This window comes from Thermobia domestica, chromosome 5 (genome assembly GCF_964235325.1).
Source record: "Thermobia domestica chromosome 5, izTheDome1.hap1.1, whole genome shotgun sequence".
Lineage (NCBI taxonomy): Eukaryota > Metazoa > Arthropoda > Insecta > Zygentoma > Lepismatidae > Thermobia > Thermobia domestica.
In genome coordinates, this window is record NC_137458.1 from 124,815,208 (window position 1) to 124,841,373 (window position 26,166).

Here is a 26,166-nt window from a genome sequence, read left to right on the forward strand (position 1 = left end):
TGTAACATCAACGCACTTAATCTATATCAGCTTGCGTGTACGATAACGACCTTTTTTTTTTTTTTTCTTCTTCAGCGATGAACTCAAAGCGAGAAGTAGGTGCGGAAAGATGAATCCAGTCGAAATGAAGCTATCAGCAATTTTGTAGATTACAATATTTGGCTGCAGATGGCAGCAGCGCTCATAACACCTGCTGCGGAGTTGGTTTGGTTGGTTGTTTGTGCTGTGTGTTTACAGTTCGAAAGTGAGGTGTGTGTGAAATGTCGGTGTAGTGAAATCTCTGTGAGAATAATAATAATAAAAGACCCGCAAAATTAGAAGTGCATCTTAGGTGTCTGTGTTTGTAAAACTGTTGCTTGTGCATATTACGAGGATTTATATCGCCTGGAAAGGGTAAGTAGTGTAAAATTTATTTCTATAGCAGAAGGAAGGTTGAAAAAGCGCGGAAAAGTGTCTGTTCGAATGTGTGTTTGAACTTAATTTGACAAGAAACATTCCGGTTTTATGTTGACAGTAACTGTGGAGTGATTTCATTGTGTTATAGGCTGTGTAACACTTTGTGCACCTGTGAGATAAAGAACTGTTGATTTTAATGAAAGACATATTGCAATTCCGGGAACGTCAAGAAGTCTTCGCTTGAGGGCATTCGTTTGGCTACGTAGTACTTGCTGGCAAGTCCATTGCTTGAGAATGAATTGAAAATCGCGAACATGATTTAGATACAATTTGTAAGCATTTTCAATTAAATTATATATGACGTTTGTCATGTTAGATTTGTAACACTGTGAAGAATAAACGGCAAATACCGTTTGTTTTTGGTACTGTACTCAGTTTCAGTTGATGCAGAGAGGTTTCACGGAGGGACGAGCGTTAACATCTTCCTAGTGACCTTGAAATATTGCTATGTGAAGTTTAACGCATGATTGTAACGAAAGAAGTGACTGTGCAAAGTAAATATATAAGTGAATATCATATTTGTTAGATAGGGTGTGCCTAAGTTGCCAGTATTACAATGAATCGTTGCTTTTGGAAATTAGAAGTGAAGAGAAGAGTGTAAAGTTCGGATGAATTGGTTAAGATGATGTGTGGTGGATGCTGTTTGAAGTTGTTAGGAGATTCTAGATTGCAGTATTATTGGTACCTTTGCATATAACTTCTAAAGTCAAACGCGACCATTTAGGATTTTGTAATGAATAGATTATTTGTCATATTATTAATAGGCACTTAGTGAAATATGTGACAAGCCGGCAAAGACGCACGCAGAGGTTGGGTCCGTGGGCCCGCCCCCTGAAATTTCGACTGTTGTGTAAATTTAGTCTAATTTTAGGGATGATCTTACAAATTTTAATAATTTTTATCATATTTAATTCTCCCCCATCCGATATAAATTCCTGCGTATGTGTCTGCAGTTAAATTCAGACCACAATCAAAGTTATGAGCGAGAATGGCTACTGACGGTTTCAGACACTTCCCCCGTAGAAACTTTTGGTAAGAGTGCATGTTGAACAGAACAAGTGATTTTGGCTATCTTTTAGTTTCTTCCCCAATCTTGCAAAATGTAGCCCCGCGTGGCGTAGTCGCTAACGCTCTCGCTTTTTGGTGCAAGCGGTTCCGGGTTCGACTCCCGGTGGGGACACTCGGTCGAAAAAGTGTAACAGCTTTTTCAGGCCAGCCATTTTTTGAGTGAGGTTTTTCCTGGGTTTCCCTCATTCATACCAGGCAAATGCCGGGATGGTACCTGACATAATGGCCCAGGCCGCTTCCTTTCTTCCCTTTCATCGGATAGTGTGCTCGCCGAGAGACGTCATCCCTCGTATACGTAACGGACTAAATGATCTTAGATGTTGCCAGCCGATAAATCTAATTCCAGTCCAATCTTGCAAATATAAGATCTCCAGTGTTACTTCAGAAAACATAGCTAAGCGAGCGACAACGAAGGAAGGGGGTTAGAAGCCTCACAGGGTTCGTTTAAGTATTAGTTCCTATGAATGTTCTGCTCGAGGTGCACTTTTTCAGAACTTTTAAGAATACAGGGTGATCATACCGTAGATTGAGGAACTAACCTATGTATGGTACTACTGCGAAAAATACTGGTAACACATATTGAGCAGGGGTCACGGTGGCTCAGTGGTAGAGCGTTCACCTGTGGTGCTTGGGGTCCCGGGTTCGATCCCAGCTCCCTCCAAGTGAATGGACAAACACCGTGTGCGTGGGTTTTCTCGGGGTTCTCCCGTTTCCTCCCACTTTCTTCATTCCACTATTTCATTCATTACTCATCATCACCGCCTCCTTTAGCCTAACCGGCATAATCGTGGGACGTAAGACTCAAAGATTTTATTTTTACGTATTGAGCATAATCGAAAGTGTGGCCCCCGCCAAGTCTGTGTTGAAAATTGATCTCTTGCAGGCGTTCAGTAACGATAGTTTGAACATTTTGCTTTTTTTTTTTTAAATAAAGAAAAAATATTATTAGTAGGCTATCTGACAGGAATTAATTTATTTATACTTTTCGAAGCAGGATGTAGCTTATGGTTTTGTTTACACGTTTCTTTTTCTGAGTTTTACGGTGTGCCCTTTGCATTTTTTTAAGAATTACATTTAAAAAGTGATTACTTTTGCTGCTCCCTACGCTCCTCCTGGGCCCAAGGAAATTTTCAGCCTATGTAAGCAAAAGCAGCACAAAAATTGACTAAATATAGTTTTACGCTAACAAATAAGCAAACAGCCTCAATTTCTTCTAGTGCCAATAGTGTAGTAACGAGAAAACTCGGTCGCGCGGTTGTGCTAACATTGTTTTCAGTACGGATCTCCATTCCATTCCATTCGGCGTCTGTAAGATGCCGTGTAGATTGGCCCAAACTTAGGTTCAGATGGCCTGTTCCCTATGATTGTCCAAAACAAAGTTGTATTAATAACAATTCGTAACATTTTAATGAGAGTGCAAAATCTGGGAGTTACACTTCTATCACAGACAGTCTCTTTTCGCATACCATACATAAATATCAATTTTAAATACGCTGCCGGGTGGCTCGTGCGTAATTACAAGCCTGATTTTAAATGAGTGAATATGTATTATGGCAGAAGTGAGATTTTTTCAGAAAAGTGTGCACTGTCGACCATGAAACTGGTTGAAATTGTAATTTCCAGCAAAAATAAGTATGCAAACCCCACATTGAAGAAATAAAAAACACTTCTGACCAGAGTATATACACATTCTCATAAATAACTTCGAAATGAGTGTGATAGTTGGAATATAATTTCAGTTGTACGGAGACGTCTATTGTTTTCGTTAATAATAATGGATTTACAATTGATACTCATCCCAGGGTTGTTACAAAACAAGTGCTCATTTTTCCCTAATGCTTGGGTAAATTTTGCACCCCGAAGCGAGCTTTTGCAGTACATGGTACTGCTAAGCCGCAATCGTTTTCGTGCTTTATAGTAAAATTACCAGAAGTTTTTGTGCTAATTTCGGTTATTGCAAATATTGAACTTGGTGCCCATTGTAACGTATGGTTAAAGAGGGATTAACCGAAGTGAGTGGGGATTTACGGAGATTGAGGGTTGCATAGTTAATTTCGGAAATCATGGGGACGTATTATAGAAACGTTGAAGGGAAGCTTCTGCGTTATCTACAAAGGATGAATGTGGTAATGGATAAATACTACATGACCTTAGTGAGTAGAATTAGTAAAGTATTCCTGCACATTTATCGGCAGAGCTGAACAGATTACGATATTTTTGGAATGTACAATCTTGTTAAGAAAATCTTCATCACCTATCTTGATTTGAAAGGTCATACATTAATAGTTTGGTTCTAAATAAAGATCTCAATTGGCCAAAGGAAATCCATATTTGTTTAACTCGAACCTAAGCAAGAAATCTGTGAGTTTAACGTCCCACGATTATGCCCTTTAAGCTGACAGAAATGATGATTAAAGCAAGTGAATGATAATGTAAGGATTGGTAGAATGAGAAAGTGAGAGGAAACGGGAGTACCCCGATGTTGTTCACCACAAACTTACTTGGCTGGGGATCAAACCAGGGACCCCACAAACTAAAGGTGAGCGCTTTACCACTCAGCCATCGTGCCCCCCTCGAACTTAGGTAAGAATACAGGGCTCTTCAAAAGAGGTGGGTGGCTTTTTTTTCTTTCAGCAGAACTGTGCGTACATGTGTTTAAAATGTAGATTTTTTTCTTCGTTCTTATATGGAACCAATGAGGGTCAGCTTGAAAGGCCTGCTTTTAAACTAAATATGTTGAATTTACTGGATTGTATTCATAGTGTATTGTTAGATTGAATAGTGTGCTTCATTAAAAGTACAGTACTGTGCTGTATTATTCCTCTTCCTTTTGTAACGCAATTGTGGGCATTAGCCACGGCAGAATGTGTCGGAACTTGTGGGAAATCGGCAATAGCAAACAGCTGTTAACTCCTTTTTATCAGTTAAAACGAGGAAAAAATTGAAATGAAATATTTGTTTTACGTCCCACGAACATGCCGGCACTAGGCTAAAGAAAACTGTGATGATGAGAAATGAATGAAGTGGTAGCTTGAAGAAAGTGGGAGTAAACAAGAAAACCCACGCACATGGTGTTTGTCTACCATCACTTGGCTTTGCTGGGGGTCCAGCCAAGGACCTCATGTGGCAGAGGTGAACGCTCTACCTCTTATCCATCGCTGCCCTCCGTTAAAACGAGAGATGAGTGCATACATTTTCATGAAGGTTTTCTTCTGAGATGAAATAAAGGGGCAACTTATTTAATGCAAAATTGACTTCTTTTTCGTAAAAAAAAAAATGTTATATTTGGTCTAGGAATTAATTCGTGCGGTTGGTACGCACACATTGAAGCTGTAGTACAAACACAAAATACATAAATACCTTAAGAAAAATATTGTCCATCGCTAGCCACCACTTTCGCCCATCTGTCAGGCAATGTACGGATTCCGTGGCGAAAGAAGTCCTCATCCTTGGAAGCGATCCAGTCAGAGACCCATGTTTCGATATCTTCTGAAGAAGTAAACCGCTGTCCAATCAAATCGTTGTTCATGCAATCGAACAAGTAGTAGTCCGAAGGAGCAACGTCTGGTGAATACGGCGGGTGGGGTAAAACTTCCCATCCGACATTTTCTAAATAGGTTTTGACCGGTTTTGCGACATGTGGGCGAGCGTTATCATGTTGAACAATAAGTTTATCATGTCTGTTCTCCCATTCTGGTCGTGTTCTGGCCAGAGCTTGCTTCAAACGCATTAATTGTCGTCGATAACGTTCTCCATTCATAGTTTCACCCGGTTGCAGCAGCTCATAGTACACCACACCTTTCATATCCCACCATATGCATAGCATAACCTTTGCACAGTGAATATCTCGTTTTGGTTGTGATAGACCTGGTTCACCTGGTTTCACCCGGGCCTTTTTTCGTTTAGGGTTCTCGTAATGGATCCACTTCTCATCACCCGTAATAATTCGATGCAGAAACCCCTTTCTGCTCTGTCGTTGAAGCAATTCGCAAATGGTTTTTCGTCTTTCAACGTCTCTGTCTTTCAATTCATGTGGAACCCAATGTGACATCTTTTGAATCATTCCCATGGCTTTCAAGCGTTTGGAGACTGCTGTTTGATCAACGCCTAATGCTGCTGCAAGTTGTTCCTGCGTTTGACACGAATCCTGCTCGAGCAATGCTGTCAATTCTTCGTCTTGAAATTTTTTTGGCTGTCCAGCTCGCTCTTGGTCTGCCAAGCCGAAATCACCACTTCTAAACCGTGCAAACCACTTCTGACACGTTCGCTCAGCTAGAGCATGGTCACCATACACTTCCACCAAAATACGATGACTTTCAGTCGCACTTTTCTGCATGTTAAAGTAATGCAGCAGGACACCCCGCAAAAACACTTTATCAGGCACAAATTGCGCCATGTTCACTTAACTACAAACTGGTGTTGTTGACGCTTTAATCCACTGCCCTATACTACGAACGATACGCGATGACAGGGGTTTGCAACACATTGTGTGGATACACGGAACTGTGGGACGCTCCGTTCGTTGCGCCATCTCTTGTCCACCCGCACGAATTAATTCCTAGACCAAATACATTCCTAAACAACTAGGTAGGAATTTTGAAATTTGTGTGATATATTGAAGGCGACATGGTGGGTCTGAGTGGCGAATATTGTTGTGAAGCTTTGGCAAGGGGCCTACTCTATAAATTTTCATATATTTTGTGAGCTTGTTAAATTTAATATTTACATCATAATTTAATTGTAGCTTAAAGGGCTCCGTGGTGTTTGTCCGACTTGCTAATTCCCCGTTCTTGAATTCCGTAGCTTTAGCCCGAAAGAAGAACGTTCTGGCTTTTGCCCGAAAAGAACTGTTATGGGTCATGTTCAGTCTTAGAAACAGAATCACTTTACAAAATCGATCTCAGAGAAGCGATAGTTACATTGTCTAATACATCACATTAAGCTTTACTGCATTTAAATCTTGCACTATTAATAGAGACTTAGAAAGTGGCGGTTTGAAATAAACTTGCGCAGAAACATGTAAAAAGTAAATTCTGAATATAAACTACCATTGAGTACTAAAGTAGACCCTACTGTAAATCACTACCGAGATATTGCATAATCTATTCAATCCATAAATCTCGTAAGGAATGCAAATAATCGAATACAATACTTTCAATACGAAACTTAACTTTCCCTCACCCTTTATCCACTCCTGGGACTGGCTTGATTGTAATTTGGCCAAATCTGCGGTTGGTCAAACGCCTGTCCACGGTATTTAAAAGAAACCTTTATAAATTTCATTATTAGTATTATTGTGATTATTTGGTTTTGTTCATAGTTTATTGGCAATAGTTACTTGAAGTGGAAATATTCTTCCTCCACATTGAGGTAATTGTAATTAAAAATTATGGAATTATCCATCGAGTAACTTGCCAGTGTCAGAATTTGACTCAAAATCTCACTTTTCGATCACGGTTCTGGATTATTCTGAGCAGTTTCAGGGAGTACTTTTGTCAGATGTGGCTCGGAGTGCTTACAAGTTTCACATCAATTAACATCAAAATAAAAATGGTAACATGAATTAATTACATAGAATAACAATAGAAGCACAGTACAGCAAAAGCATTGAAAGTGGAATGAAACTGAAAAATTACTTCTGCATCCATGGAAACAAGAACAGGAAGGTAAAAATGAAATATGTCCATTCATGGTTCACACAACCTTTAACATTCCAACCTTTCCCTTAATATAAGATATTTGGAAACGGATAACAAAGTAGAAGTTATTTTTAAAAATACTCGCCTTTCAAAGAAATGAACAAAACAGGTAAAGATACCACACATTCCAAGCAATAGGAAATCAACTATAGGAGCTATAAATCTTATTTTCTTCTCATCTAAAATGTATAAGGTCTTTATCTAATTATATCTATATATGCGGTTATGATGTGTCGCTTTGTTTCAGTTGAAGATGAAAGCAATTTCAAAACCTTTTTTCGAATTTGTTCTTCTTTGGTTGGTTTGGTTAGGGTCACTAGTGGAGAGCGCACCGAGCATTTGTCTGGTTGGTCCATCTGTTTTTCTGGTATCTAGTGCGTGCACCTTTACTGCGTGTGGTCATGGATTCTATTCCCGTTAGATCATTCAACGCGTTGCTGTGGTCGGATGGATAAAATGTTCCACAAAACTTGCAACACTTACGCATAGCAAAGTTTGAAAATCGAATAATTGTCAACTCTCTTCACTGTCGAATTTCCAAAAATCTTTCCTTTGTGGAACCTTAATATTACAAATCTCATGCCCTGTCCAAACGTTAAGTTTCTAGTGCAAGTGGTTTGGTTTTAAGTTTCTAGTGCAAGTGGTTTGGCCTGAGCGTTGATCAACCAATCAATCATTCAGGACTTCTTTTGTATATATATAGTTTCGTTCACCTTCAACAAGACTTTGTGCTAATATTCATTAAAAAAAAAAAAAAAAAAAAAAATGTGTGGAACGAAGGAACAGTAACTATGAATTACAAACCACTTCGTCTTTACACGCCATTTCCTGTTCGCACTACGAATTTGTGTACTAGTACATTTACTAACCCTTCAAAACTAACTCTGCTTTACTATCGATGGAGAAGATTGCACAATAATTCACTTCGCTTATATTTTCTACTATTGTCAACAATTCAGTACTTATCAACAATTACTTACATACATTCTGAACACTGATAGCTCGAAAAAAATATTACCACCCCTAATTTTTGAACAAAGTCGTTGGGCTGACTTAATTTGCGTGGGGCATAGCAAATTTTGATAGATGGAAGAAGAAATCTTTCGCATCACCGTAATAGAAATATTCATGTAAACTCCAATCGTTGTAAGCACACTCGTAAGATCAGTCATTTTAGATTTAGTGAGATTAGGTCCCTGACGAAATTTAGTGGGAGAACAGACGACATTTCGGCCAGTACTTTCTTGGAAAATTTTGAAGATGAATGTGACTTAATGGGAATTGATAAGTAAATTTCTGAAAATATTGCCTCATGTTTTATTACTCCCATGCTCTGTGTGGTTCAAAGCAATCAAAAATAATTTAGGTAGTTGCTTGGATTTTAAGAATGCCTTGCTTACTAATTTTGAGAATGACTTAATTATGCCCAAAATGGAAGAAATAAATTATATAGATGTCAGCACATACTGAGTTGATTTGTCAATGAGCTCCCATAATATCGATTTGAAGAATCTATTTTAGGACCTAAATGAGATAAAATGATATTAATATATATATATATGTATTGTAATTTATATATACGAGGGCTATTCGGAAAGTAATGTAACCTTATATGTAGAGATAGGTAACGGTCCAGGATTCTTTCTTGAATTGTAACCAATTAAAGAAGTCCGTCGTGAGCCATTGATACAACGATATTGTGTATCATTGCGTTAGATTACTTCCATTTTTGTATTTTGATTTTGGGATAACGGTGCATAAAAGTACATAATCTGTCGTGTAGAAGAAGAAGAAAAGAAATTACATGTTGATTCTAAATAGAAAGAATTAAGATTTAATCTCAATAGTTAAAAATATATGTTGGTTTTATAGATGTTGTCAACCTCATATAGTTGCTTGTTTAAAACGTTACTATGACAACTGAAAAAAGAGAATAATAATTAATGGAGTCTTGATAATAAAAAAGGTAATAGTGATATAAGTTGTCGTGCCTTATTTTATGTGATTTGACCGTGCTGGTATATTTTAAGAATTACACGGACTGTGGGCTAAAATATAATTTTAAAAAATGTTATAACCTGCTAAGTTGCACTTTTTTCAGGCGTTTCTGTGATTTTGATAACTATCTGTAGCTGCTAGTGAGAATACATGTACGGAGAACCAGTCTATGTATTAATACTTTCTTGAAGTGTAGAACTCGATGCATGATTCTTTTATGGACAATTGCATTGCTATGACGCTTATTTCATATTGTTTTGTTTTACTACTAGAAATGTGGGGCCTATATAACAAGTTTTTCATACATTACTCATTCATACAAAAAAAAAAAAAAATCAATAGAGATGTTCGTGGCTGAAGAAGGAAGAGGAAATAAAGAAACGTAAAACAAGTAATAAAATGCATTTGCACATTTAGTTAAATACATGTAGGAGAGGAGTTGCAGAATTTCTGTTTCAAGTTAACGATTACATGAGCGACTGTTTGTGAAAATTGTTTCAGTATTGTGACTTGCTGGTGTAACGGGTGTACATCATTGAAAGGAAACCTATATTTCCAGAACTTTTGTGTGCATGCCATAGTGAATAGTTTTGTGTTTCGTAGTTTATCAAAGATCTTTCAACTCTTTTTGTTGTTGTCGATAATGCGCTTTTGGTGTTATCTACCAGAAATCAATTATATTTATTTCTTTTTTTTTTAAAAAAATAATTTTCCTCAGGAGGAAGCATTTTCTGTTTGAGTGAGAGATTGTTGCGATTATGATCAGAAACTGTACTAAGCAAACGTAAAAGCAGTTAGACACACTTCACGGATGTCTGCGGGGTCATTGAACCATGTGTATGTACCCCAGTGACGTATAAATGCGGTGTGTTGGCAGTTCGTGTTCCGATTAACAACGTGTCTTCACGTGAGGAGATACGTCAGCTGAGTGTCGGCATTGCTTTCTTTTCTTTCTTTTTATATATATACTTTTTTTCTTTTTGGTAAAGTATGCGCTTTGGTACAAATCATAGGCTGGCATTGTACGAAGTTGCTTACGTTACCAGAGATTGCCCGTGGTAGATGGAAGCCGGTGATGAAGCGAATGCTTCGGAATTTCGTCCTTAAACAGCAGATGTAGTGGAATATTGTATATCTATCTTTATTTCAATATGGCAAATGAAGTTGTTTCGTATACTTTGTATAAAAAGTAATCCGCAAATGATATTTTAACCACTTGGAGGCAAATGGTGTTAATTTTTCTATTCCAGTAATTGAGAGATTTTCTTTATTGAATGGAACAGTAAGCGGCAGTTTCTCACTTTGCGATAAATTGGGTGGTAAAAATTATAGTCAAGTAAAAGAAACTAGCGATTAACTTGGAGAGGATTTATTTCCCTTTGGAACTCAGTATCCATGATAGCAGAATACTTACATTAATTTATTTTCGGTCGTACCAAGGGATAGCCAACAATATACTGTACGTTGGAATTGGCGGACTTACCAAATTTTTAAGAGAAAACACGGACAGTGATTAATCTGAACTTCCTAATATCCCAAAACATCCTTTCTTTACAGGTAATGCACATTCTCTGAGTCAGTGATTTCCAACATTGTTTATCTGGAGCCTTCCTGAACTTCACGCCTTCCCCCCCCCCCTACTTGCCACTTGTAAGTTTGATCCCTTTTGCGATTTCAGAGGCAACGTTGAATTATTAAATATTCAATAATAATAATTATCACCAATTTATATTTATTTCCAACAAAATTTCTGCGTAACATTGTTGTGCAGTATTATTGTCATTACTAACTGAAATACCCGAACTTCACACAGAGAGGATAAAGTTTATGCTACATATCATATTTTAAAGTAAAAGAACGAGTGAAATAAATAAATAAATAAGAAAGGGCAAGCTCTTTAGCGTTATCCATGTCAAATCTAGGGATAGCTATGTTCCTTTTTGCCTAAGTTTGGGCTTAAATGTTACCAGAACTGTTACCAATCAGTTTCGTTACCTCGAAAACTATAGATTCGACACTAATACATGCCATTTTGGACATACTGCTTTTCACCCCATCCCCGATGACGGTGGGGGCTAAGTTGGACTTGAACGGTATGGGAGTGTCACTATTCATCTCAGCGTCCCCGAGGACTATGGATTTTACGCTAATATTTTCGTCCTGGGTATTTATTTCTTCTTTTACCTAAACATTCCTCTTCCCAAGTCCAATCATCGAGAAAATGGATAAAGGAATGAGTGAAATGAATAAATAAGAGAGGCACACCTTTGACTTTGCCTCTGTCAATTGAGTGAAATAAATATATAACCAAGAGCAACGCTTTGGTGATGACCCTGTCAATATGAGTGAAATAATTAATTAGCAATGAGCGACGCGTACTCTCCCCTGTTAATTCTCAGGGTAGCTGACGTGTCTCTTCTTGCCCAAACAGGAGCTTAAACGTCATCTGGACTGTCACCAAACAGCTTAAGGATCTCGAAAATATGAATTCAACACCGATATATTAATTTTTGGCATGCTATTTTTCACCCCACCCCACACGTCGGAGGAGGCCAAACTTCATCGAGAATATTCTATTCATCTCAGCGACTCCCAAAATTAACGGATTCGACACTAATACTAGCATTTTGAGATATACATGTGAGGTATACGCATAATGCCTCTTGTGCTGTATAGTTGCGAAACATGGTCGTTTGCTGTGAGGGAAGAACGCAAACTGAAAGTATTCGAGAATAAAATTCTGAGATGTATATTAGGGCCCAAGAAGAACGGAATTGGGGGAATGGTGGAAACTTTGTATCGAAGAACCGCATAATTTATTTCATTTGTCAAACATTGTTAGGGCCATCAAGTTTAGAAGGGCAGTTCGTGTAGCCGGAATAGAAGAAAATAGGAATGCTTTCAAAGTTTTAACTGAAATCCAATCGGAAAACGATCGTTAGGAAGACCTAGGCACAGACAGGAGGAGAATATTATGATGTATCTCAGAAGTTGGACTATAAGGTAGAAACTTGATCCAATTTGCTTAGAACCCAAGTTACTGGAGATCTTTTGTGAATACGGCATTGAACCTCTGGATTCCATAGCCCATAGAGTAAGTTAAGGTACCTTACATCGCAATCTATGCACTGTCAATATCAAGTTTCTAGTTTTTCGCGGTTTGGGGTGGTCGTTGTTCAGTGAGTCAGTTACTCAATCAGGACTGCTTCATTTGTATAGAGAGCTAAAATATCCGTAGACACGGAGAACAGGTGAGTACTTTTGTATCTGTTAGGAGAGATAGAGAACCTGTTGAAAATACACGAAATTATTGTTTCAGACAAATATAGTCCGGTTAAAGTGGAGCGGTACTAGTCAGTTTTCTGCGGTAATTCTTAATTGGGAATATTTGGTTCGATGAAATTCTAAATTGATGACCGGTAATGTCAAATATGTTACGATTGAGGAAAGAAGGCGTCATATCAGGGCTATATGGCACGTGTTCGAGCACCCGAACTTCTCTAGTTTCTTTCTAACAGAAGATAACGGGTGAGTGGCATTGTCATGAAGAAATTTGATATTTCCAGCAGCAATGTTAGGGCGTTTGTCATGAAGCGCTCGCCTCAACTGTGTGAATGTTGTCAATGCAGCATTAACAGTGGCTCCGCGTGTTAGAAAATTACTCGAGAATCCCTTGAATTTCTTCTTTGGTGAGGAATAGGTACGTTTCCATTCCATGCATGTCCACTTTCAGGCATGTAGTGGGGCACTCAGAAATCGTCCATGTAACGATAACTACCAGAAAATTATGTCCTTCAGCGTACCATGCTAGGTGGTCCAGGCATGTAAGCGATCACTGTTCCGTATGGACGTCTGTGAGGTTCTTTGGCACCCAACCAGCATTCTCTTTAGGAAATTACAGTTTGTCATCTACCACATCATACACTGTATTTATGAAATTTTGAATATATTCGATAATATTGAAAATTGGATTCGTCGGTCAGTACAAGTTGCCTCGTCAATGACGATGACATTCTATTCACTGCATGCTGCAGATGCCCGGCACGTGGCAATCCGCCATTTTCACACAGCCCTCTTCAAACAGTTTGCACCACTTTGAGATATTGTTACAATCGATGCAGTCTTCCCCATAACACGCACATCATTTCCTTTTGAATTTCATTCCGGGTTTTTCTTTTTTGCCCACATAAAGTGAACTACACTCCTCCTCTCTTCACAAATAGACGACTGTAACCAAGGATGTTATAAAATATAACATCCTTGATTGTAACACAGGTCATCTTTGGCCAGTAGTTCACGCTTCTACCACTAGAAGTTCGCATGTTCGAATAACTGCCGACTGTAGCACGAAGTTCAAAGTAAATGCTCTTTCAATCTACACGTCTTAGTTTAAAATAATATTTCGTTAAAAAAAAAAAAAGTTTCATGTTATTTATCCATCCTTGTACGTAGTGGTAACTTGAATGCACATAACGTTCAGGAAGAAAGTAAAGAAAGTCTTCCAAAACAGAATGTATATGAATTCTTGGATCCCCAAAATGATGTATATAGTCTTGATTTGGGCTGGTGATTTGAAGTTCACAAGCGAACATTTTAGTTTTGTTTGCTTGTTTGTTTTTAAATTAGAGAAATCTGTCAACTATTTGTGCATGAATATAAATATTTTATAAATATTCGTGAGTATTACATACCAGTATTACTGAAGTACTTACTTCGCGACACATTCCATACAGTTATTTAGCAAGAAGAAAGCGGTCATATGTTGTGTACTATACATTGGATTAACAAGACGTTTGTGTTTATGTAACAGTATGGTTTCCTTCTTGTCCGAACAGTTGTTGATAAATATAACTGTTTTTTTTTTTTCTTTCTTTTAAATTGTCATCAATGTTTAAGTATCAGGAGGAGCAGGATGAATCTCTAATCATACCGCGCGAAGTATGCTGATAGTTTCTTATTTAAGAAAGAAAAAAAATGTGGATGTCATTTTTTTTCTGTCCTAAAGGCTTTAGCATTCCAGTCATTACTACGAAAATGAACCACGTAAACGGAAACCTGTTTTTGTCATCTGCATTCTTTTTAATTTCCAGAATTGCTCTCCCTGTCCATACGCTAAGACTATTCTGCTTTAAAATCTATTTTAGTAATACTTAGACTGACATTCTTATCTTCTTCAGTATTAGGATTCGGAGAAAAGGTTTATATAAATAGTAAAATAATTAAGCCTTCGTAATAAATTAATATTAAACGGTGTTCCGAAAGTTCTTTTCAAAAAAACATTGTCGTTCCGTTCCTATTTTCATTGCGTTCCTTGAACGAGTTCCGTTCTTACTTTCGTCCGGAAAAATTGTTTTATACCACATTCTCTGAAGAGAAACTAATTCGATTCGTTACACCAGTGGATCGCAACCTTGTTTACTTGTGCCCCGTTTCGTAAGAACTTAGTATACCTCACACCCCGTCCTTCCCACCACAAACATGAAGTGTCAGATTTGTAACATTTGTAAAGTTCGCTAAAGCTAAATGGTAAATTATCTTAAGTGACGCTTTATTCGTAATATCACAGTTTATTTCTCTCAGTGGCTTGCGTCTCCCTTGCTAGCTTCTTTCGTAAATATAAACAAAAGTTGCAATCCTCTTTCATCATAATATTTATAAGGTGCCTTCCATTTCAACTCAAGCAGAGCATGTACCATCACCATCTCAGATATTGTTGAAACTTTTTTTTATAGCAACTAGACATGTTTTTAAGAGACCCATATTTTTTTGTTTTGTCGAGAAAAAATTTCCCGCCAAGTAATGGGCCATCAAATACGGGGAGTACAATTTATGAATTGTAGAAGACATGGAAAATGGTCAATTTCGGAGCCTCACCATTCGGCTATGGAGACAGGCAGAGTTATAATTCTTGTTGTGGTATGTACATAGGGATATAAATAAACTATATTTTATTATAGTTGGTTTGCGCATGCGTATCTTTTTGTACATAAATTAACAAATGAACGTCAATTTATCTGGAAAGTCGAAGTTTGAGAATTTTTTTCGAGCACTTCCGGTTCGAATTTTAAAATTCTGTTTTCACGGTTGGTAAGACCTAGTTACCCGCTTTCCGAAAAACATTTTGTATCGCTTCTGTCGTCAACCGTTTTGTCGCAAAAAATTCCAGAAATTGTAAAATTCTCAAAAATCGCCATTTTTGGGCGCCATTTTCTCGAAAACACCATTTTTTAAAATTCTGAAATTGTGTCAGATGGTTCAACTTTACCTGAATAATAAACACACCAAATACCATTCTCGACCAATGCTTCGTGGATTAACTGCAGCCTTTTAAATTTAGCGAAGTTTCGCTAATTTTGATGTCACAGTTAGCAACACTGGGAACAATAAAAGTGCAATGATTTGATGATGTTTGTGGTTCATATTCATTAAATGAAGAATAAAAGGTTTTCTTGGCTAGTTTTTTATTATTTTGAACAAAGAGGCTCTCTGAAATAGTAAAATGAGCCCTCCCTACTCCTCCGTTTTCTTAAACTGAAGTAATCTGAGGTGGTAATTACGATTACGAAACACACAAATTTTAAATTTACTTGAAATGGCCATCCAATGAATTCTGATGATCTATAAAAGGCCTAAACTATTACCTCAGTATGATTTGGAATGCTGCAGACAAATTCTCAATTAAGTGCGATGTCATTACAGTGATCGAAAAATGACAAAAAGTTAAAAATAAAAAAAAATCGAACCGTTTTCTTACGCGTTCCAAAGAAATTTACTGAATTTTTAAACAGAACAATCCCAGCATAAAAATGGGTCACTCGGAATTTTATAGTATTCGACTAAAGTGTGTCAGTCCGCAACCTGAAAGGGAAGTGTGTGTGTGTGTGTATTGTGCAAATTTTAAGTTAGCTGCTACTGCGTTGCTACAAATCAAAGGTGCAACCTGTATTGAAGCTGTCATGAGTGACCAATTTCCTTTAATAGTATGATCCGTAGAAAATGACAGCTGTCTTCTTCAAGAATGTGGTGAATGTCCTGGAGTGGAAGAAATAAGTGTGGTGTCTTTAATTATTGATCCTGATGAAAATGAAAGTGGTTACGTATGCCATATGGGAGAATAATGATCTCGGTACAAAAAAAAAAAAAAAAAAAAAAAAAAAAAAAACTGTACCACTTTCTGTTTTTGTATCGCACATTGCCGGTTTAACTGTAAGAATTGTAATTCATGACTACATCAAGAAAATCCAAAGAGAATCAATTGCTACCGAAAACCACCGTATAAAATTTCAAGATACAAATTCTATTTTACTTCATGTGGACTTCGTTGAAAACTGGACTGTTATTCTGCAAAGTGAAATTCAGAGTTATCACCGAAATATGAAACAATTGACAGTTTTGTTGTAATAAACGACGATAAAACACACGATTCGGCTCATGTACTCATAGTCATAGACAAGATTCTAAACATACTCGAAGAAAAGCGAAAATATATTTTATAGAAAAATGTTTGAATACGAGAAAATAAGTGTCTACAATTTCCCAAACCGTGTCAGTGATTTCTGATGGTGCTGCATCCCACTTTAAAAATCGCTTTCAGATGTTCGAGATGCAGACAGGTCCGATAAAGCAGTGTTTTTGCACTGAAACCGGCCATGCAAGGGTCTCTGCGACGGGAGTGGGGGGGGGGGGCAAAGAATGTGGCAACGCGCCATAGCCTTAGGCTAAAACAGATACACAGTATTAAAACCGCAGAAGAAAAAAATGAAATGAAATCTTTAAGTTTTACGTTCCACGGTTATGCCGGTTAGGCTAATGAGAAATGAATGAAATGGTGGAATGCAGAACAGCACGAGCTGGGATTGAACCAGGGACCCTAAGCACCGGAAGTGAACGCTCTACCACTGAGCCACCGCGTCCCTACTAAAACCGCAGGAGAATTCGTGAGTATAGTGCAAGTACAAACTCCGAGTATTACTCTCGTTTTGTTACCTGGAACTGAATTCGACGACTTCCGGAAGAAAAAAGGGAAAGTATGCGACCGGTAACTGGTATTCAACGAAGTTATCTTTGGCTTTCGGAAAATTGCGAAGTTTTTATGGCAGTAACGGGTCACCATGAACTAACTTCATACTTCCCCCAAAATCGAACTTTTGCAATTCAAAGTGTAGATTTAAGAAATCTGCAAAAAGGAACTTTTGTTATATACATATATGTATGATAACCAGTGGTGCGTAGCAGAAATATTATGAATAAATCATGAATTACGTGAAGTTTAAGTGCTGTTTATGCTTCCACATGAACCTTCAGCAGGGTACAGGTTTCCAGAAGAGCATAAGAGAAGTGAAAATAAGTGTTTTGTGACTATCGACAATGTGCTACGCAGGGGCGGATCTAGGACAGACTTCTGGGGGGGAATTGTAATACTGCTACTTAGAGCTACTTTTAGAGCTCCAAACTCTGGGATGGGTTTTATTTATATATAAATAAGAAAGTTTCTTCTTCTGGGGGGGGCGGCAATCGTCCCCCTAGATCCACTCCTGGATGAGTTATGAGTGAACCAACATCTATCGGAGCATCTGCAAGGTTACATGCTATTAGCAAAGAAGACAACAACCAAGCAAATGATTGGTCCATGAAAAAAAAAAAATCAGTGAAATTTTGTTTCCGAAGACCATTTTAAGTAAGTGAACTTGAAATTTGTGTGTTTCGTAATCGTAATTTCCACCTCAGATTATTTCAGTTTAAGAAAACGGAGGAGTAGAGGGAGGCTCATTTTACTATTTCAGAGAGCCTTTTTAATCAAAATAATAAAAAAAAACAGCCAAGAAAACCATTTATTCTTCATTTAATGAATGTGAACCACAAACATCATCAAATCATTGCACTTTCATTGTTCCCAGTGTTGCTAACTGTGACATCAAAATTAGCGAAACTTCGGTAACTTTAAAAGGCTGCAGTTAATCCATGAAGCATTGGTCGAGAATGGTATTTGGTGTGTTTATTATTCATGTAAAGTTGAACCATCTGACAAAATTTCAGAATTTTAAAAAATGGTGTTTTCGAGAAAATGGCGCCCAAAAATGGCGATTTTTGAAAAATTTACAATTTCTCGAATTTTTTGCGACAAAACGGTTGACGACAGAAGCGATACAAAATGTTTTTCGGAAAGCGGGTAACTAGGTCTTACCAACCGTGAAAACAGAATTTTAAAATTCGAACCGGAAGTGCTCGAAAAAATTCTCAAACTTCGACTTTTCAGATAAATTGACGTTCATTTGTTAATTTATGTACAAAAAGATACGCATACGCAAACCAAACTATAATAAAATATAGTTTATTTATATCCCTATGTACACTCATGTCCAAAATTATTGTCGCATGTCTATAAATATGTTGTTGTAGGAATATAATTTGGTAGAGAATTCGCCCGGTACTCCTTATAATGTAAATATGTGTATAACTGGCGAAGACATGTATGTGGCAAATTTCATGTCAAAAGTGCAGTAAATAAGAACAATAAAATGAAAATAAATCTTTCTTGTCCATTTATCAACATTTTGTTTTACTCATTCTAATTTTCGTATTTATAATTCTTTTCCTATGAAATTTACCACAAATATACATTTCCCAATTATACACATAATATCAGTATTAAAAGTACCTGCAAAATCATTATGAAATTATATTCACACAATAAAACAGTTATAGAAAGGCGACAATCATTTTGGACATGAGTGTACATACCACAACAAGAATTATAACTCTACCTGTCTCCATAGCCGAATGGTGAGGCTCCGAAATTGACCATTTTCCATGTCTTCTACAATTCATAAATTGTACTCCCCGTATTTGATGGCCCATTACTTGGCGGGAAAATTTTTTTCGACAAAACAAAAAAATATGGGTCTCTTAAAAACATGTCTAGTTGCTATTAAAAAAGTTTCAACAATATCTGAGATGGTGATGGTACAATTTTATATTTTTTTGCCTGAGTTGAAATGGAAGGCACCATAAGACAATGTAAATATTACAAGTGTTTGGCACCCACCGGCAACAAATAGTGCAGAAGTATTGGCGCAAACACATCATACTTGACCTATCTATTGCAGTCCAGAGTAAAGAACCACTAGATGGATTTACATGAACCATAAAAGTAGATGGTTGAAATAAGAAGAGAGCATGTCATTAAACTTGGGGGTTAGTTTTGACTGTTATGTATTTTGTAGGTCTATAAATAACAGTGCATCATTAGATCATCGGTTAAGATGTACTATTAGGATTCTTCATTAAGAAGCTGGTCTAAAATGGCATGTACCTCTTGTATTATCTTTTGTCACGCAATCCTTTCCTGAAAGATGTTGATAGACATTGCTGTAGAACCAGGATGTGATGTGCACGCATATGTTTTTGCATTCTTGAGATGAGAATATAGTGTCTGCTTTTTAGTACTTGGTGCCAATATTGAATTTCCGTCGGATAATTGTAGTGGGTGAAAGAAGGTCATTGTGTGAGACAAAACTTCCTTTGTGCTAAATTTCATATCAGACATATGCATTTGCAGTTACGGTAGTTTGTGACTCAAAGGCTGATTAAGTTACTTCTAACATCACAAAAAGAAAAGAAAGAAAAGTACTTGTAGAGCATTTTTTTTATAATTTGGGGCAGGGCTTTTTTAAGTATATAGCTATGTATTCTGAAAGAATTTAAAATCTCAAGCTTCCTGCTTTACCCAGGACACTCCCTTTTTCGTAGATTTTTTTCTCAGTGTCCCGACTGGCTAATTCTGAATATGTCCACATGGAAATCTGTATTAAATGCTGAATCTCGTTTCCTGGTTTGAAGATTTAGCGTTTTTTAAATTTAATTTTATATATATATATATATATATATATATATATATATATATATATATATATATATATATATATATATATATACATTTGGTCTAGGAATTAATTCGTGCGGGTGGACAAGAGATGGCGCAACGAACGGAGCGTCCCACAGTTCCGTGTATCCACACATGTGTTGCAAACCCCTGTCATCGCGTATCGTTCGTAGTATAGGGCAGTGGATTAAAGCGTCAACAACACCAGTTTGTAGTTAAGTGAACATGGCGCAATTTGTGCCTGATAAAGTGTTTTTGCGGGGTGTCCTGCTGCATTGCTTTAACATGAAGAAAAGTGCGACTGAAAGTCATCGTATTTTGGTGGAAGTGTATGGTGACCATGCTCTAGCTGAGCGAACGTGTCAGAAGTGGTTTGCACGGTTTAGAAGTGGTGATTTCGGCTTGGCAGGCCAAGAGCGAGCTGGACAGCCAAAAAAAATTCAAGACGAAGAATTGACAGCATTGCTCGAGCAGGATTCGTGTCAAACGCAGGAACAACTTGCAGCGGCATTAGGCGTTGATCAAACAACAGTCTCCAAACGCTTGAAAGCCATGGGAATGATTCAAAAGATGTCACATTGGGTTCCACATGAATTGAAAGACAGAGACGTTGAAAGACGAAAAACCATTTGCGAATTGCTGCTTCAACGACAGAGCAGAAAGGGGTTTCTGCATCGAATTATTACGGGTGATGAGAAGTGGATCCATTACGAGAACCCTAAACGAAAAAAGGCCTGGGTGAAGCCAGGTGAACCAGGTCCATCACAACCAAAAAGAGATATTCACTGTGCAAAGGTTATGCTGTGCATATGGTGGGATATGAAAGGTGTGGTGTACTATGAGCTGCTGCAACCGGGTGAAACTATGAATGGAGAACGTTATCGACGACAATTAATGCGTTTGAAGCAAGCTCTGGCCAGAACACGACCAGAATGGGAGAACAGACATGATAAACTTATTGTTCAACATGATAACGCTCGCCCACATGTCGCAAAACCGGTCAAAACCTATTTAGAAAATGTCGGATGGGAAGTTTTACCCCACCCGCCGTATTCACCAGACGTTGCTCCTTCGGACTACTACTTGTTCGATTGCATGAACAACGATTTGATTGGACAGCGGTTTACTTCTTCAGAAGATATCGAAACATGGGTCTCTGACTGGATCGCTTCCAAGGATGAGGACTTCTTTCGCCACGGAATCCGTACATTGCCTGACAGATGGGCGAAAGTGGTGGCTAGCGATGGACAATATTTTTCTTAAGGTATTTATGTATTTTGTGTTTGTACTACAGCTTCAATGTGTGCGTACCAACCGCACGAATTAATTCCTAGACCAAATATATATATATATATATATATATATATATATATATATATATATATAATATGGTCTATACGAGGTGTGGACCTACACCTACAGTTTAAGGTAGAATGCGAACCACCATATGCATTTAAATTTTTTAATACTGTCACTGGAAATCGAATGTGGGACCAGCTATTAGATCACTGGGAGGACTAAATGGAAACCCTTTTATGTTGTCAACGAACAGGGAATTGGCGGCCCACGACGTGAACCTTAATTTTTACGATAGAAACTCAATAACTTAATTTTACAGAAACTCCTAACCCGCACTGAAGCCAAATACTACACGGGTCCAATATTAATAATAATAATAATAATAATAATAATAATTTCATTTTCTAGACGTTCTAAGTTAAACGCTACTTTTCTTTCGGCATTTCAATGAAAGCCGAGAGTAACTCCTTACGACAGGTCGAGATACTGAAGTTCCGTGTTTTTCATAGTAACCAAGTTTCCTGAAAGTAAACTGGAGTATTGCATCGTGAAAGCCAATTGATGTGTTTTATTTCCAGATGCAATAAAATCTCACAATGCCCATGGTCTATTTGACGTCCATTCTACTATTAAATTCCAGTACTTTGATTTGTAGTTCATAGTGGATTGGTTTGTGAAATTGAGAAGTAAATATTTAAATATACCAAAAGGGGAACGTCAAGATTCACGCGAGTGCGCTTATCATTTAACTTTAACTATGCATGAGATCGAAAGACAACGTTTCTGTCGTTAACAACAAACCAGTCTCTTTTTTTTTTTTCTCGCTCACTTCTGTAACAAATTACAAACATAGATGCATCGCATTTTGCTACCAACTGTTTCATGTGCGCAGCATATGCAGCGGAGTCTTTTTAATTCGAAGTCCAAGAGGACACGGAAAAAGTTCGAATTTTCCATAAATATGGATTGTTAGATACCTAAAATCAAGCGAACAAAATTACTGTACTATATTACGAACTAGGTTTACTCGCACTATTAAGACACACGTACCGTAGGAAATAATAGTAAATTCATGTTATAATTGTTTTTGTAAGTATTTCTTTCTATTTTCGTGTGAGCCAAGTCGCTTCAACTTCGTGGATTGAGTAACAATACGAGAAATCTTTCGCGCCTGCTTGTATAATGATTATCAAAAGAGAGGTCCTTATACGAGACGGTATGCTTTGCGCAATATTTTTACGGGTATTGGAATTCTGAGATTTATAGGTTAAGAGGGATCCCTCTGGTGCTGAGGTAGAAGGTTTATCTAAAATCAAGGTGAAACATATTTAGTCCTGCCCGAACTCCATTGTGTTTCGTGTTTTTTTTTTTTTCCTTATTTTATTCCCAAAAGTAACTGAGAAGGAACGTGAGAGTTTTGTTTTGCTTGGTGGTGTAGAAAACGAAGTGAGCATCATAAAATGACTGTTAGGAAAAATTCTTGAAGATCTTTTGCAGCAGATGTAAACGAAGTTAACGGCATGTTGTAGAAGACAACTATTTTTGGATCCTCAGAGGGAGTTCACCCTAACTTTGACATGTGTATGTGTTGTGTGTGCAAGAGAGAGAAAAAGATAAAAAGCATTAAAAAACTCGCTTGGTTACCTAAACGCACATAATGCATAAGATTCGAGAATCAAAATCTTCTCAGACTGTTCGTGTGTGAATTAGCGTGTATTTGTATAGCTTCACATATTGTGTGTATGCAGGAACATCCACATGATTCAATGTGTTCCTTTCCCACGATCTTTGCGAGAATATCAGGTAGGAATTGTATTTTGTTGTTACTTAACAGTATTTAAGGAAGGGGAAAAGTGAAAACGTGCAGTAAAATGTCTTTTTTTTTCCCAAAAGATGTAACTAGCTGTTTGCTTTTCACATCTCTGACTAAAATTAAGTACCAATGTAACAACCATGTTTTGTATCACAATGGATACTAAATCTTCTCGTTTGTTACATGGCCAAATTCTGATTATATCCACATTTGTTTATTTATTTTTTTTTCGAAAACTTGGTAATCTTAATTACGTAATAGATTATTGTAATATAGGTGTAAAAGTGACTTTTGTTTTTTGAGCTTTTCATATTCCAAATGATAGTACACCTCTCTTTTGACTAATGTTCAGTGTTGTCCGTTTGTGCGGAGACCCAGTTCGATTCTCAGTCTCATGTGGCCTCGGTAGTGAAAAGCCACGGCTAACTTCCAACTTTATTCTCGGTGACAGTGTATATAGTTCAACTCTCATATTAAACTGACATGTGTGTTTCGAGTTTCGTTACTGAAACAAAACGTTTAACTCTAGACAACTAATTAGACATATTTAATAAAAGCCGACCAATGAGTGGGTGGTGTAAGCAAAGTAAGTGGAAAATATAAATTTTATTTATTTATTTCGTAAATAATTCATAATAGATTGGGTAAGGAGAGGAGAATTAGTTGATAATCAGGGACCTTTTATAACATTGTTCTACACATAGTACTGTGTGAAAACAATATCAACTTAAAATTTTAATACTCTACACTTCAAATAAAAACCTGTTGAGAATGCTTAAAGAGCATTGCCAGAACGAACTTTAAAAAAAAAAAAAAAAAAAAAAAAAAAAAAACGGAGAGATGGAGCGGGAAGGATAACTGTGATTGTTCCTACATGTGAAAGTAAATCTTTTTATCCGCACTTTCTTCTTTTTATGGCAAAAATTCGCAAAATAACATCTCTCTATGACTTACGGTTCTCGAGATATGGCTCCTTAAATCTCCCGAAATTCGAACTTTTTGACCAATATCTGGGGAACAGTGGTCACCGATTACTATTTGGTACCAAAATGTTCACCATCCTCTTAGGTATAGATCTACACTAATATCATCTCTCTATGACTTAAGGTTCCCGAGATATGTGTCCTTAAATCTCCGGAAATCAGCTATTTTTGCCCAATATTTCGGGAACGGTAAGAGTGGCGCGAAAAATTTCATCTTTTCTCAGATTGTTTTTGATGCTCTATCGAATGGAGGGCTCAACATTGAAAAAATCGCAAATATCAGACACACACAGACATAAAGAATTCAGTAACGAACTTTTTAAGTTCGTTGATAATCCTCCAGACAATATCCGAATATAGATTTAAGAAGAAAGAAAGAAAAAAAAACATTGTGCCTCACGAAGGAGTATTACAATAAATGTAACCCTGCTCCCGCCAAGTGAACTTTGTGGTGGACAAACACCGTGTGCGTGGGTTTTCTCGGGGTTCTCCCGTTTCCTCCCACTTTCTTCATTCCACAATTTCATTCATCTCTCATCTTCACCGTCTCCTTTAGCCTAACCGGCATAACCGTGGGACGTAAAACTCAAAAATTTCATTTTCATTTCATTTTACAATAAATGTATTTTCAACATGATTGTGCACCGAGGCATTCAAGTTAACGCCGAAAAATTTGTACCGTAACAGGGACCTAAACGTAAAACTAGTATACTAACCATGAGGCTACATTATTACCTGTACAAAAAAAAAAAAAAAGTAAGGTATTGTCTTTTATTTAAAAAATGTGTGAAATATTTTATTACTGGGGTCTCGCCAAAGAATACTAGGCTGATAGTACCGCTGGCAGCTTGGATATTCTTCAATGGAGTGATCATATGTTTTATATTTTAACTTAAGGTTTCAATATTCAAATTTTTTTAAAAAAAAAAGAAAGAAAGAAAGAAAAAACCTCAAAGGACTGTAGATTATCACACGAATATGCATTGCGAAAGCTTGTGGTCTGTTCGAGTGGGAAGAAATAATAATAATATCCATCAACAGCCAAGACTCACGAATATTCATCAAATTAAGTGTTCTGCTATTAATATTGGTTGTCTTATAGGGTTTTACCTCATATACACTGTTCTAAATTGCTCTCTGTTCTGTAATTGTCCTATACTAGCACGTTAATGTCATTAACACGATATCCTGGGTTAATCAGTTTCTCAACGCAGTTGCTGTTTAAATTAATTCACACGATCATTTTCCCTTCAGTGCAACTTCGTTTCCATATATATATATATCTTTTAACATTTCTTCTATAACGCATGGTTTCCTACAATGAAACGTTCTTCCCTAACACAAAGGAATACAGACATGGTAGATATATATTCGTGAAGTACTAACCGAGATTAGTAAAAATATAAAATCTGAGCGGCAAACATCAAAAGGTATAGGAATTAGGAGTATCTAAAGCTAACATTATAATATATTGAAAATCTTACTTGCACGTTAATTTCGAACTTCTTTTATATAGCCTAAAATATATGCACACCGACAAATACCCAGAAAGCAAAAATTGATTACAGTGGGAAATCGTTATTTGAAGCAGTTCAAATGAGAATCAATGACAAGAAACGCCTAAAACCGAAACAAAACCTGTTTCTGAACGTAAAGGAATACCTTTTCAATCATTCTTACGTAAAGGAATACCTTTTCATGTAACTGAGGAGATAGAAGCGAAGTGATTGGGCGGAGAGCATGAGACAGGTCAGAATAAAGCCGATTATAGGAGAAGCGGATGTGTATATGCACATATGCACTGACATACATGTATGTATTGCTCATATCCTCTCCTTTCCTGCTCTGACCCAATAGAACCTAGTCCCTTCTCTTTTCTATCTCTCTGACCTGATTTCCGGTCACAGGTTGAGGCGTTCTGCTCCCCAATATTTTTCTGCGTGCCCAGTAGAGACTATCTGTATTCTC

The 26,166-nt window shown here is 37.2% G+C and overlaps 1 protein-coding gene across 2 annotated transcripts in view; it reads left to right on the forward strand.

Moving 5' to 3' along the window:
• The first annotated feature begins 204 nt into the window (after positions 1–204).
• kst (spectrin beta chain, non-erythrocytic 5 kst) overlaps positions 205–26,166 on the forward strand; it is a 446,615-nt gene continuing 420,653 nt past the window's right edge. Inside the window, exon 1 of one of the 2 annotated variants that reach the window (XM_081759067.1) lies at positions 205–393. Coding sequence is in view for 1 of the 2 variants with exons in the window: in XM_081759061.1 (XP_081615187.1) it covers positions 23,145–23,205 (61 nt within the window). In the remaining variant the exon portion in view is untranslated. Of the gene's footprint in view, positions 394–23,066; positions 23,206–26,166 lie in introns of those variants that run through there. The other variant, XM_081759061.1, reaches the window with a different exon arrangement.